We start from the raw sequence: 12,662 nt of genomic DNA on the forward strand, positions 1-12,662 counted from the left end.
AGAACTAAATCAGCGTTTCTTCTTCTAAACCTTTTGAACAGTCATCCAGAACACAAAGGTAGGGCTCATTCTGGACGCAGAGCATTTATCCACCCATGCCTATTGATTATTTGGTTAAAATATTGGGAGTATTTACAGGGAAAATGATCATTATTTTGTAAGCGATATTTGTTCAAAACTGTACAAAGAGGTGTTATTTTTCTCTTCAGTTCATTCATATCGTATTGAAAGGAAACTTTCAGTCAATAATTTTCTTGTCAGCTTAGTCCCTTTATTAATCCCGGGTCGCCACAGCGGAATGAACTGCCAACTTATCCAGCAAGTTTTTATGCAGCGGATGCCCTTCCAGCTGCAACCCATCTCTGGAAAACATCCACACACATTCACACACACACTCATACACTACGGACAATTTAGCCTATGCAGTTCACCTGTACCACAAGTCTTTGGACTGTGGGGGGAAACAGGACCACCCGGAGTAAACCCACGCGAACGCAGGGAGAACATGCAAACTCCACACAGAAACGCCAACTGAGCTGAGGCTCGAATCAGCGACCCAGCGACTTTCTTGCTGTGAGGCGACAGCACTACCTACTGCGCCACTGCTTCGCCTAAAAGGCAACTTATTAAAGTAATTGCATTCAGCAGACCTTGACTTACACCCAAAATAACTTGAAACAAGTTTTTCTGCTGCAAAGTTATGGACTTATTGGATATTATTGTACTCTAGTGATTACGAAAGAAGAATAAATAAAATCAAATGTACCTCACACTTAGATTTCACCCTGTATGCACATCATTTGTAGCATCACCCTTTTATTTAAAGTGATTTGTTTCAGTTTCTTTATGAAAGGTAGTTCCCCAAAGTAAAAGTGCAATCCATAAATAAATTATAATAATCACACGATGAAAAAACAACAACAATAAAAAACGTGTTTTATATTCTAAATGTTGCTTTCTTTCTCAGATACAGTGTTGTCTATGGGAATGGTCCAGCAGCTGGTGTCTGTTCTCCGCTCTCCTCATTCCTCTGTTCACGAACATGTGCTTGGCGCCCTCTGCTGGTTAGTAGAGCACTTGCATGATCTTAAACTATTTTTTTGTTTAGTTATTTTTTCCCCCTTGTTAAACCTTTAAATAGCTTCAGTATATAGTAAGCAAAATAGTACAAAATAAATAAAACACCAAATTATACTACAAAACTTAAATTACGTTCATGGGGGAGGTCAGTCTGTACACTCTCAAAAAAAAGGTACACAGTGGTACTAATAATGTTCCTTACGGCAGGGGTTCCCAAACTTTTCAGCCCGCGACCCCCAAAATGACAATGCCAGTGACTCGTGACCCCCAATTTTCTCTGAGGTGGTGGTTATAAATACAGAAACCTTGTATGCAATGACGCACACACACCAATAGACCCAAGTCTATTCTTTGTTTTTGTTTTTTTATGTATGTCAGTGCTGTAAATGGGCTAGAAAGTTTAACCTGGTGTTATAAAATCAATCTGCTGCATCTGAAAGTATTGCTGTGCCTTTAGTATAATGTAATTACTAGAGAAGTCGCAATCCAATAGAACTATTAACTATAAGCTACTATAGTAACTATATAGTTTATAGTAACTATAAACGACTATTTTTTTCTCTTTAGTAGGTTATTGATAAAATACAGTAAGTCTTAAGGTTTAATAAAAATTAATTGATTTTTGAAAATCACCAGGCGACCCCCCTTCATTGTCCCGCGACCCCTCGGGGGGTCCCGATCCCCACTTTGAGAACCTCTGCCTTACGGAACAGTTTTGTATCTTTGTAAAAGTTGCACCTTTTATAGTACAGAAAAGACCTCTTATAATACTGTTCTGTACCTTCTATGGTACAATTGAAATGAAGGTACACAATTGTTCTCATAAAAAAGGTACATTTGTTGGACAACTCCTTCTTTATTACAATATCTACAATATATTTATTAAAATATCTATAAACATAAGTATTACTGGAAAGGCCAAATTATTTTATGAATAATTTACATATTAAAACATGAATCATTATTTAAAAGCATATGCTTAAAGAAACTCATAAACATTAATTATTAAGTTTTATAATACAAAACAACTGGTAAAACAAAACTCTAAAGTCTCCTTTCCACTGCACACGACAAATGACAAGCGACAGACCGGAAGTCATTCATTTCCAATGGAGTCTAGTCCGGGAGCTGAGTTGAGTTCCGATCATCTACGTATGTGTAAAATTCGGATCCGAATTGAGTTGCGGATTCGTTGAAATATTTGAACTCTTGCGACTAGACCGTATGCGACCTGCCGACTGGATATGATGTATTCTAGTGATGTCCAAGCAGATCTGTGCGCCCGAGATGAGAAAAAGGAGTTTATTTGGTTATTTTTTTTAATTATAAAAAGTCTATATTAAAAAAAAAATACTTTTCTGTTCACAAATGTAAGTAAGAAAGTAATAAAAATATATATTTTTAATGTTGTCTCCACAATCCCTCCAATATTTTAGCGGTCTATGAGTTTCTAGTATTCATTCATTCATTCATTAAACCATGTGAACGCACAGAGATTAAAGGCTCTTGCTTTTGCCCTCCTTAATTTTGGACACCGTGAGAATCAGCTTCTCCCCCGGGTGCACGACAACACTGAAAATACTGTGCGGCTGCCACAAGGGGGCGTAATCCGACAGTTGTGTCCAAATGTCGTGTGCAGTATAAATTAAACATTTAAGGCATTTTTAATAAACCTTTGGTAAGCTTTTTCTTATAAATACATTTTCATAACGGATATCAGCACCTTTTGGCGTTTGCATTCCACTACGCATGTGAGCCAGCAAAAGTCCTGCATATGCAAGTGTTCATGCAGACATTTTAGTACTGTGAACTCATCAAATATTCTGCATATCTAGTTACAATACTTTTGCATAATTCTAATTCTATTTTAAAATTAAGTAAATCAAATCAACTTTTAAGTGATTACAAAGATATTGTGTGAAATTTGGAGGAAAAAAAGTTGTAACATTTTTGTAAAAAGTGTTGTGCAGTGTTTAGCCAAAAAATCTTTTGAGTTGTGTTAAAATAATTTTTATTCTTTATTGTAAATAGAAAAGGTGCATTCACACAAAAATAAACTTAAAAACATTGTTTAAAAAATGTATTTGATGTTTTATATTTACTGAAAATAAACTGACACATTTTGGATACAGCAAAATGCTTTTAAATAGTTCTTGAAGGAACAAGTTTGACACTGTTAGGGTACAAAGTGTCTTGTTACTGTAGTGGTACCTTCGTGGATCAGATTTGTACCTTTGATGAAGGTACAATATTGTATCTGCAGGTTTAAATGGTACAAATCATGTCCTTAAATATACAGACTGCAACAATAAAAATGTGTTTCTTTGTCTTAAGGTACAATTCTGTTTCATAAAAAGAAACTGCCCCAGTGACAAGGGTTTACACCTTCTTTGGTACAACATTGTACCAGTATTTCTGAGGGTGTTGACGGTCATAAATGAACTAACGTATGCTGCTGGAAAGGCATCAGCTTTTTCAGTTTGAGGAGAAAAGTACTTTCATTTGAATGTGTAACAGAAGAGAATGCAAGCTTTGGGACACACTACTTTCTCATTAACGGACAATTCTTTTGCTTAGTTGCGTGCCCTGTCAATCATCTTGTCAAATTATCCACATTTCTTTCATATTTAACTAGCTACCACACTGAAGAAGCAGCAGTAGGTTAATCTGTCATTCGCCAGTCTTTCATGAAGAGAAATCTCCTCGGGTGTTCCCCTAGCAAACCCTCTAGCATATTTAATGACCAAACCTTTATAAAACTTTACATTGTTGTTGCAGATGTAATTTGATGTGGAAAATTAAAATAAATATATTGTTATATATTAATGTACAATCATTCAAGGATCTTGAAATTTAAGCCTGTTTGTAATGGCTCCGACTCTGTCGGCCATGTTTGTAGTTTTTTTTTTTTTAATGTTTGTAGTTTTACCCACATTCATAGTTCTAATCATATTTCATCTGCAACAACTATGTAAAGTGGAAAACAATAAGCATTAGAGTATGCAGACCAAGAAATACTCATTTCAACATACATACTAACTTCTGTAATTGAGGCTGGATCTTATGTGAATTGGGATGCAGCATTGGTTTCTGACCAATTTTTGTCACATGTGTTTGTAGTCTGGAGGAGGAACTCTTGTTGCAGATGAAATATATTTTGGAAAAGTGAAATAAATTGATTGCATATCAATAAACAATCATCCAAACATCTTTACCCAACCTCACCACTTAACTCTGTCGGCCATGTTTGTAGTTTTCTTTGGTACTTTTGTAGTTTTACCCGCATTCATAGTTCTAATTATATTTATGTCCATCACACAATGTATTGTGGAAAATATTAGCCATTAGAATACGCAGACCCTCCAGGTACCTTAAGAATACTCATTTCAACATGGATACTAATTTTGTTTTTGAGTTTATTTAGGCAGGATATTGTGTGAATTGGGACGCAGCATTGATTTCTGACTGAATTTTGTCATGTGTGTTTGTAGTCTGGTGGTGGACTCCTGTTGCGGATGAACTTTAATGTGGAAAACATAAAAAAATAAAAATATAAAATATTAGTAAACCATCATTCAAGTAATTTTACCTAAGCCGTACCATTTAAATCTCAGTCGGCCATGTTTGTAGTTTTTTTTTTTTTTTTTTTTTTTTTTTTTAGGTATGTTTGTAGTTTTGCCCACATTTATAGTTCTGATCATATTTATGTTGATTATGCAATGTAATGTGGAAAATATTAACCATTAGAGTACACAGACCATCCCGGTAACTTAAGAGTGCTAATTTCAACTTACTATAATTTGGGACATACTATATTTTAAAATACTATTTAAGACATATAGTATGCAAATTGGGACACTGAATGAATTTTGACCTGTGTGTGTTTGTAGTCTAGTGGAGGACTCTCCCCGTGGCATGAGCGACTGCAGAGATCCATCGCTGGGCTTGGAGGAACTGCTCAAACAGAGAGTGCAGGATCTAAGGGGCCAAGAGGAGAGCCTGGTAAATAATTTCACTTATGAAAAATTGAAAAAGGCGTTATATATTGTATAATCCCAGGTTAGCTATGCATACTGTTAACTCCATAAAGAACACCTTAACATGTCTGATGTTGACTGAAATGTAATGTGCAGGGTTAGTGTTGCCAGATATAGCTGACTTTTTCTTGCCCAAATGCATAAAAAACGCCTAAAATATTCTGTACAAATTGTATTTAATTTTTATTTATTTAAGTCTAAATTAACCTAGTCACTTTAACTGTCAAATTTTTAAATATTAAGCAACCAACGCTAGCAGTCACAGAATCACAACATAACCGGATCACACAGACGCACACAAAAAGGTATATATCTATATTAGGTATGCCACAATTCTCAATATAATATTGAAACATTCGGTACTACACTCACGGTTCAATAAGCGCTTGCGAATTACGTTTTTTTTTTTTTTTTTTTTTTTACGATTAAATAGTTTGTGTGCGTTTTATATCTCTCCGAATTGACTGTTTCTGTGTGCCTATAAGTTTACGAGCTGAGGAAAGGAAACTCCTCCTTGCAAGTAAATATTCGATTGCTATGTTCTAAAGTTAGGGAACGCTTAACCATCATTCCACACTTTAACATGCCAAGCAGCGGTGAAGCAAGGCAACAGTACGAGGAAGCGCTGGATTGCTGGAAAAGATTTGCAGCCATTTTTAGTAAATAGAGATGCGGGCTTTTGTCTTCTTATAAAAGCACTCGATCCGCGTTAACTTACAGACTACCGTCTTGCACGTTTATTAGCACCGAGATAATTAAGATGGTTTATTTATGTTTACTGAAGTACAAATATGTTTATTTGAAATGGCCAATTTATCCTTATTAACTTCACATGTTTACTTTCAAAATGTAGGAATTTATGTGTTCCCCAGTTTGTACATGGGCTACCAGCAGCTGTGAGATTTCAGTGTTTTTTTTAAACAATAGGAACTAGTGTAGTTTTCTTGGCTTTAAAGTAAAATAAAGGAGTATTGCAATAAATAGTTTTTTTCTTCTTCTTAACCTCTTGCTAATCCTATTGCCTAAGCATAGAATAACAAAAAAAAAAACACGTCAAGCTATTAGAACCAAACTGAACCAAAAACCGTGTTAAAAAAACCGAGGTATGTATTGAACTGTAGGCTTACTGTTTAATTGTTCACGATTGCGAGCTCCCTGGAGAAAGTAAAACCACTCGCACTTTCAGACAGGCTCGTACATCAAGACACCGACAAGGTTTGTTTGAGCTCGGGTCAACCATGGCTCGTTATTATATGTACAGGGTGGGCCATTTATATGGATACACTTTAAAAAAATGGGAATGGTTGATGATATTAACGTCCTGGTTGTGGCACTGATATTAACGGTGGTAGTATATGTGATACCGCAGGGGAAATGCCAGCACAGGCTTCCAGTAACTGTAGTTTCAGGTGCAGCACATCTTGTATCTTCACACCATAGACGATTGCCTTCAGATGACCCCTAAGATAAAAGTCTAAGGGGGTCAGATTGGGAGACCTTGGAGGCCATTCAATTGGCCCACGATGATCAATCCACTTTTCAGGAAACTGTTCATCTAGGAATCCTCAGACCTGACACCCATAGTGTGGTGGTGCACCATCTTGCTAGAAAAGCTCAGGGAACGTGCCAGCTTCAGTGCATAAAGAGGGAAACACATCATCATGTAGCAATTTTAAATATCCGGTGGCCTTGAGGTTTTTCATTGATGAAGAATGGCCCCACTATCTTTGTTGTCTATGGTGTGGAGATACAAGATGTGCAGCACCTGAAACTACTGATACTGGAAGCCTGTGCTGGCATTTCCCCTGTGGTGCTGCTATTAGTGTGTGAGGAGTGGGAGAAGAGGGTTGCATTGACAATCCAACACAATGGGCAGCACATTGAACACATTTTATAAGTGGTCAGAAACTTGTAAATTACTCATGAAAGAATAGAAGTTACGTTAAAACCAAGCACACCATTGTTTTTCTTGTGAAATTCCTAATAAGTTTGATGTGTCAAATGACCCTCTTCCTATTGAAAAAAACAAAAGTTGGATCCAAGATGGCCGACTTCCAAATGGCCACCATGGTCACCACCCATCTTGAAAAGTTTGCCCGCTCACATATACTAATGTGCCACAAACAGGACGTTGATATCACCAACCATTCCCATTTTATTAAGGTGCATGCATATAAATGAGCCATCCTGCATATAGTATTACGGTGTAATGTCTCGGCTGTGTTTTTAAAAATGGCGGTTTCTTTGTTTTCATTCTCCTAGCTTGTGTACACTAGTGACTAGGGGTGTCAAAATTAATTGTTTCTTTGGTGAACCGCGATGCAGTAGCGGAAGATTCGGTATCGGTTCAGTAATAATCATAACCGGTTATTATGTACTGACGTCATTTATCTCCTATGCGCTCTGTCGCGAGGGAGGTGAGCGCGAGTATTTACAACACTCAGCCAACTCAGGGCCGGCCCGTGGCATAGGCACCATAGGCAAATGCTAAGGGCGCTGTATATCCAGGGGGGCGCCAGTAATGAGCGCGGTTCAGTTGGTTTTGTTTTCAATATTCTTGACACACATTCAGTTACAGACGGCAATAACTCAAAAACCTCTAACCCTAAAAAGATCTAAAGTGTGTTTCCTACAAAAAGACAAAGCTGGTTATGTTTCACAGCTGTCTTTCTTTTTTTTTTTCGCTCGACATTACGAGCACTGCTCGTTTAAGCCCTCGCAATATGTGTTTAGCCGGGACAGCTCGCGCTGAGGGGAGCTCTCAGCAAGGGACCGTCGGAAAAGTGCTTCTTTTTTTCGTTTTTCTGCTCCGCTCTTCGCGAGCTCTCCTTGTTGCGTGGGCTTAAGTGTGTGTGTTTGTTTCTTTGGTGCTGTTTATGTTTGTGTTTGAATGAGAGACAGTGTGGTGCTGTGTGTCTATGTGTTTTTACAGACAGCTTGTTATAGCCTCCTCTCAATATAACACTGTATATGGAAAGCATCGTCAATGCACTGTGATGCACCGAAATATCGAATTGAACCGAATCGAAGGCATGATAATCGTAACCGAACCGTGAGACCAGTATAGTTTCACACCTCTACTAGTGATGTTTCTCTGTAAACCAATATCATTCAGCTGCACGTCTAGCTCCGCCTTTTGGTACCCGTTTGTTGTGCTAGGTACCCTTTGCAAGGTATGCCATAAAGAAGCCAAGTTAATTCATAATGGTCTTAAAAATGTCTTAAGTTTGACAGAAACCCCGCTGACGGCTCTGAATTTGTTATTCCCGCAGGAGGAACTGGAGTTTTGTGAACGTTTGCGAGCGGTTTGTTTTCCGGGACAAACGCAAGAGGATAATGCCATGGATCGCTGACCATCTGATTGCTGATTCAACGAATAACAGCAACACCCAGTTTGTATTCCTTCTCTGTTTAAGAGAGAAACCAAAACAATAGGAATAATACTGTTAAAAAGATCAACGTGAAAGAGACTTTTAACTCTGAGTTTTCAGAGATGAGTTTAGCTGTGTGTGTGTGTGTGTGTGCGTGCGTGCGTGTTCATGTACTGGACACAAACACTCGTGTGTAATGATGATGAACATGTACATTTATTTATAATATCTTTGTTCGTTATTATAAATGTTCTGTTATATGGTCAACTTTCGAAACATTCTTAAAGGGACAGTACTCTCAAAAATGACAGTCCTGTCATTTGTTCTCACTTAACTCTTGAGTTTCCTCTGTTGAACATAAAAAAAGATATTTTAATTCATCCGGTGACTTCCATTGTAATTTGTTGTCCTACTATGTAAGTCAGTGGGTACCAGCATTCTTCAAACTATCTTATTTTGCATTCAAGAAAGAAGAAAGAAGTTCATCAAGATTTAAAACCACATAATAGAAAGTAAATAATGAGATATTTGACATTTTTGGGTGAACTATCTCTTGGTCAATCACACAAATACAAAGCCATAATGTAGAACTGCACATTATTATTATAGACAATAATTTAAAATAAACACATTCAGACCTGTGTTTAAACACTTCAGCGTTCTGTTTTAATTATGTTTTTAACCTTTTTTTTTTCATCTAAAACTGAACTTTCTTGAAAAATATGTGTAATATATGCATATATTATGTAAACTCAAACAAATGAAGTGGCATATCAGAGGTTAAAGTTTAATTTCAATCTAAGATAAAAGATTTAAAAAAGGAAAAACATTCTAGTGATTTCCATGATCCAGAAGCAGGAAAACACCTGTACAAATATATGTTTTTACACCATTGCATAATCATTAGTAAGCATGATTCTGCACTTTGAATTTAACATCTAAAGTGAAATAAATGAGATCATGTATTAATTTTAATGCATTAAAAACTATAAAAGTATAAGCTTCCCGTTATATTAGAAATTGTCTTGTTTTTTTTTATAAAAGTAACAACTATCGTTTATTTTATTAATCATGATTTAGAGACACTCACTGGAACGTCATTCAGTGTGATCTGCAGTATATCTATATTCAGTTATATCTATATTAAATTAAAAGTATTCATAAACTGCTATTGCCATTACAAGAAGTTTTCAATCATTCATTTACCTTTGGCTTAGTCCCTTATTCATCAGAGGGTTCTACAGCGGAATGAACCGCCAGCTATTCTGGCATATGTTTTACACAGCGGATGCCCTTTCAGCTGCAACTCAGTACTGAGAAACATCCATACACACTCGTTCACACACACACACTACGGCCAATTTAGTTTGTTCAATTTAACGCATGTCTTTAGATTGTGGGGGAAACCGAAGCACTCGGAGGAAACCTACGCCAACAAGGGGAGAACATGCAAACTCCACACAGAAATGCCAACTGACCCAGCCGGGACTTAAACCAGTGACCTTCTTGCTATAAGGCGAAAGTGTTAACCACTGAGCCATAATGTCGCCACGGTTTTCATTTATAATATAATGGTTATCCTTTATAATATAATGACATTCAGAATGATCACTTGCTCTTTTATACATTCTAGTGCAGGTCGGACTAATATATTGTCATTTTCAAATAAATCTGTTGTGCTGAATGATGACAGAACATTTCATTCAAAATTTGACTATTAAAAAAGTTATTGTAAACTATAAACTAGGCAATTTACATGCATTAATATTAGTGCTGTCAAAATTTGTGCATTAACGCATGCGATTAATGTGAAATATTTAACACGTTAAAAAAAATTACGCAGTTGTAGTTTTTTTTTTTTTTTTTACTTCCTGTTGTGGTCGATGTGTGTTTCACGGGCAAAGAAATATGGATTAGACCAAGGAAGCACTTTTTGAAGGCAAGCTTCAGTATAAACAATTAATGTCGCATCACCAGGCTCTCCAGAGTTTCCTCCAGAGTTTCATGCAATTTTGAGTGTTTCATTTTTAACTTTCGACTTCTGTTTTATTGGAGTTTGATACTGCATGATGAACAGAAAGAAAAACCTCCGCATTTGTGCATTTTGTGACTCGGTGGTCCTTTAAGGAAATCAAAAATCGCTGCAGGTAGGGGGCAGGTGCTCAACGCCATCGCAAAGTGAAGAGCAAGTGCCTCCTGAGAGGGCCAATGAGGGCAGAGGGGCAGTGGCTCTGGCCACCGGACCACCCCCCGTGCACGGCCTTGGTGTGTGTGTGCGCATGCGTTTTTTAGCAACAAACCTGCCTAAACATCGTTGTCCGTAGCCACTAAATCAAAAAATGACGAATTGCCGTGAGATTGCGTTGCACTCTCAGCTCACATCATTCAAAAGAAAAGGTCCACACTGTCCCCCGATAATGTCAACAGACTGGACTGTTTTAGCAACTGGATGAATGTAAAGGAAGACTGAGCAAAATTGTTTCTACTTCATAATTAATGTTCTCAACTCACAGCAATACAACTTTACAATGAGTGCAAATGTTTGTATTCAATACTTTATTGTTATATTAATTTTCCAATTTCCATATCTGCAATGCCTGTATTTTGGCATTCTTTGCAGTCCACTTAGAATCCCACTTGGAAATCAATGTTTTCTTTACTGGCATTGATTGTTTTGAAATCAAATGGCATTAACATGCCTGTGTTTTAATTTCTGTAAGAAATATGGCTGTCAAGCCAGGATCTTGATGGTTTATTGTGGGTTTGTTGTTTACATGAAGAAATCTGTGTTACAAGTTAAACAAAAATTCTAATAAACAATTATATTTTGAATTGAAATAGTTTTTTGTCCTGCATTTATGTTAGTTTTACATTTGAATAGTCAATTACAAGTTTCAGTCTTTTAAATGTGATTAATTGTGACTAATTTTCAAAAAAAGAGCAATTAATTTGTTTTTTTAATCAATTGTCTGCACTAATTAATATGCTTTCTTTGTAGATAGTCACTTTTGAAAATTAAATGCGTGTCCTCATAATAACATCAAAATCAGGCATCTCATATTTGACCCGAATTATATTTACATACCTAAATCTGTTATATAGTCATACAGTATATATGAACATAACATTAAATTATAGCTAATACACCACCTGACAAGTGTTGTCGCCTATCCAAGTTTTAGGAAGAACAAATAATAACTTGACTTCTAGTTGATCATTCGGTATCAGAAGTGGCTTATATGAAAGGCAAAGGCCTCTAGATTACGCTTATTTTACCAAAATAAAATATGATCATGCCTTGATTTCTAATTGTTTAATTAGGACAGTAAGGTCTGACTATGCTCAGACAAAAGTCTTGCCGCTTAACAGAAATAATGTCCAATATAGAAAATAAAGTCATGCTGCAGTGGAAAAAGAATGAATATAGTGTATGACTCCCATGAGCTTGGAGAACTGCATCCATACATCTCTGCAATGACTCAAATCACTTACTAATAAAGTCATCTGGAATGGCAAAGAAAGTGTTCTTGCAGGACTCCCAGAGTTCATCAAGTTTCATCTTCAATGCCTTCTCCTCCATCTTACCCCAGACATGCTCAATACTGTTCATGTCTGGTGACTGGGCTGGCCAATCCTGGAGCACCTTGACCTTCTTGGCTTTTAGGAACCTTGATGTGAAGGCTGAATATAAGAATGTATAAGAAGGAGCCAAGCAGCAACCTCCCGTTCTCCCTCTTGAAGCAAATACGGAAGTAACTGAAACTTTAATTCATCGAAATTCCACCAGTCCTGGCTCCATAATATAGCAAATTTCTATTAAGCCCACTGTTAAAATGACCAACTTTACAGCAGAAGAAAGGTGTTTACAGCCTGGTACAAAGAATGATTTTGGTTCATGTAGCTAATAATACCCTTCGTGGCAACTGTGAACTCATCCGTTTCCTTTATATTAGGTTATATGATGTCTGCATAGTTAAGGGCATGGCCACTTGAGTGACAGCTAGGTCTCAGCTGATTCCGGCTGATTAGCCGCTGAACTCGGCATATACATTGTATTTTTGTGTTTTATGTGGCTTTACACAGTCAGATGACTTTTGGAGTTATTTCTTACAATGATCAGATAATGTGGCATGCTGTGTGCACTTAGTTTTGCTCACAAACCATTCACGTGGCC

At 36.9% G+C, this 12,662-nt stretch overlaps 1 protein-coding gene across 1 annotated transcript in view; it reads left to right on the forward strand.

Annotated features, from left to right (window-relative positions):
* Positions 1-9,139, forward strand: part of hspbp1 (HSPA (heat shock 70kDa) binding protein, cytoplasmic cochaperone 1) — an 18,536-nt gene extending 9,397 nt beyond the window's left edge. Inside the window, exons 5-8 of the mRNA NM_200075.2 lie at positions 1-58; positions 968-1,064; positions 4,971-5,082; positions 8,390-9,139. The exon at positions 1-58 is cut by the window's left edge and continues 98 nt beyond it. Coding sequence (NP_956369.2) covers positions 1-58; positions 968-1,064; positions 4,971-5,082; positions 8,390-8,470 — 348 coding nt within the window. The 3' untranslated portion in view covers positions 8,471-9,139. The remainder of the gene's footprint in view (positions 59-967; positions 1,065-4,970; positions 5,083-8,389) is intronic.
* Positions 9,140-12,662: the final 3,523 nt, after the last annotated feature.

The sequence above is a fragment of the Danio rerio genome, chromosome 3 (assembly GCF_049306965.1).
Source record: "Danio rerio strain Tuebingen ecotype United States chromosome 3, GRCz12tu, whole genome shotgun sequence".
NCBI lineage: Eukaryota > Metazoa > Chordata > Actinopteri > Cypriniformes > Danionidae > Danio > Danio rerio.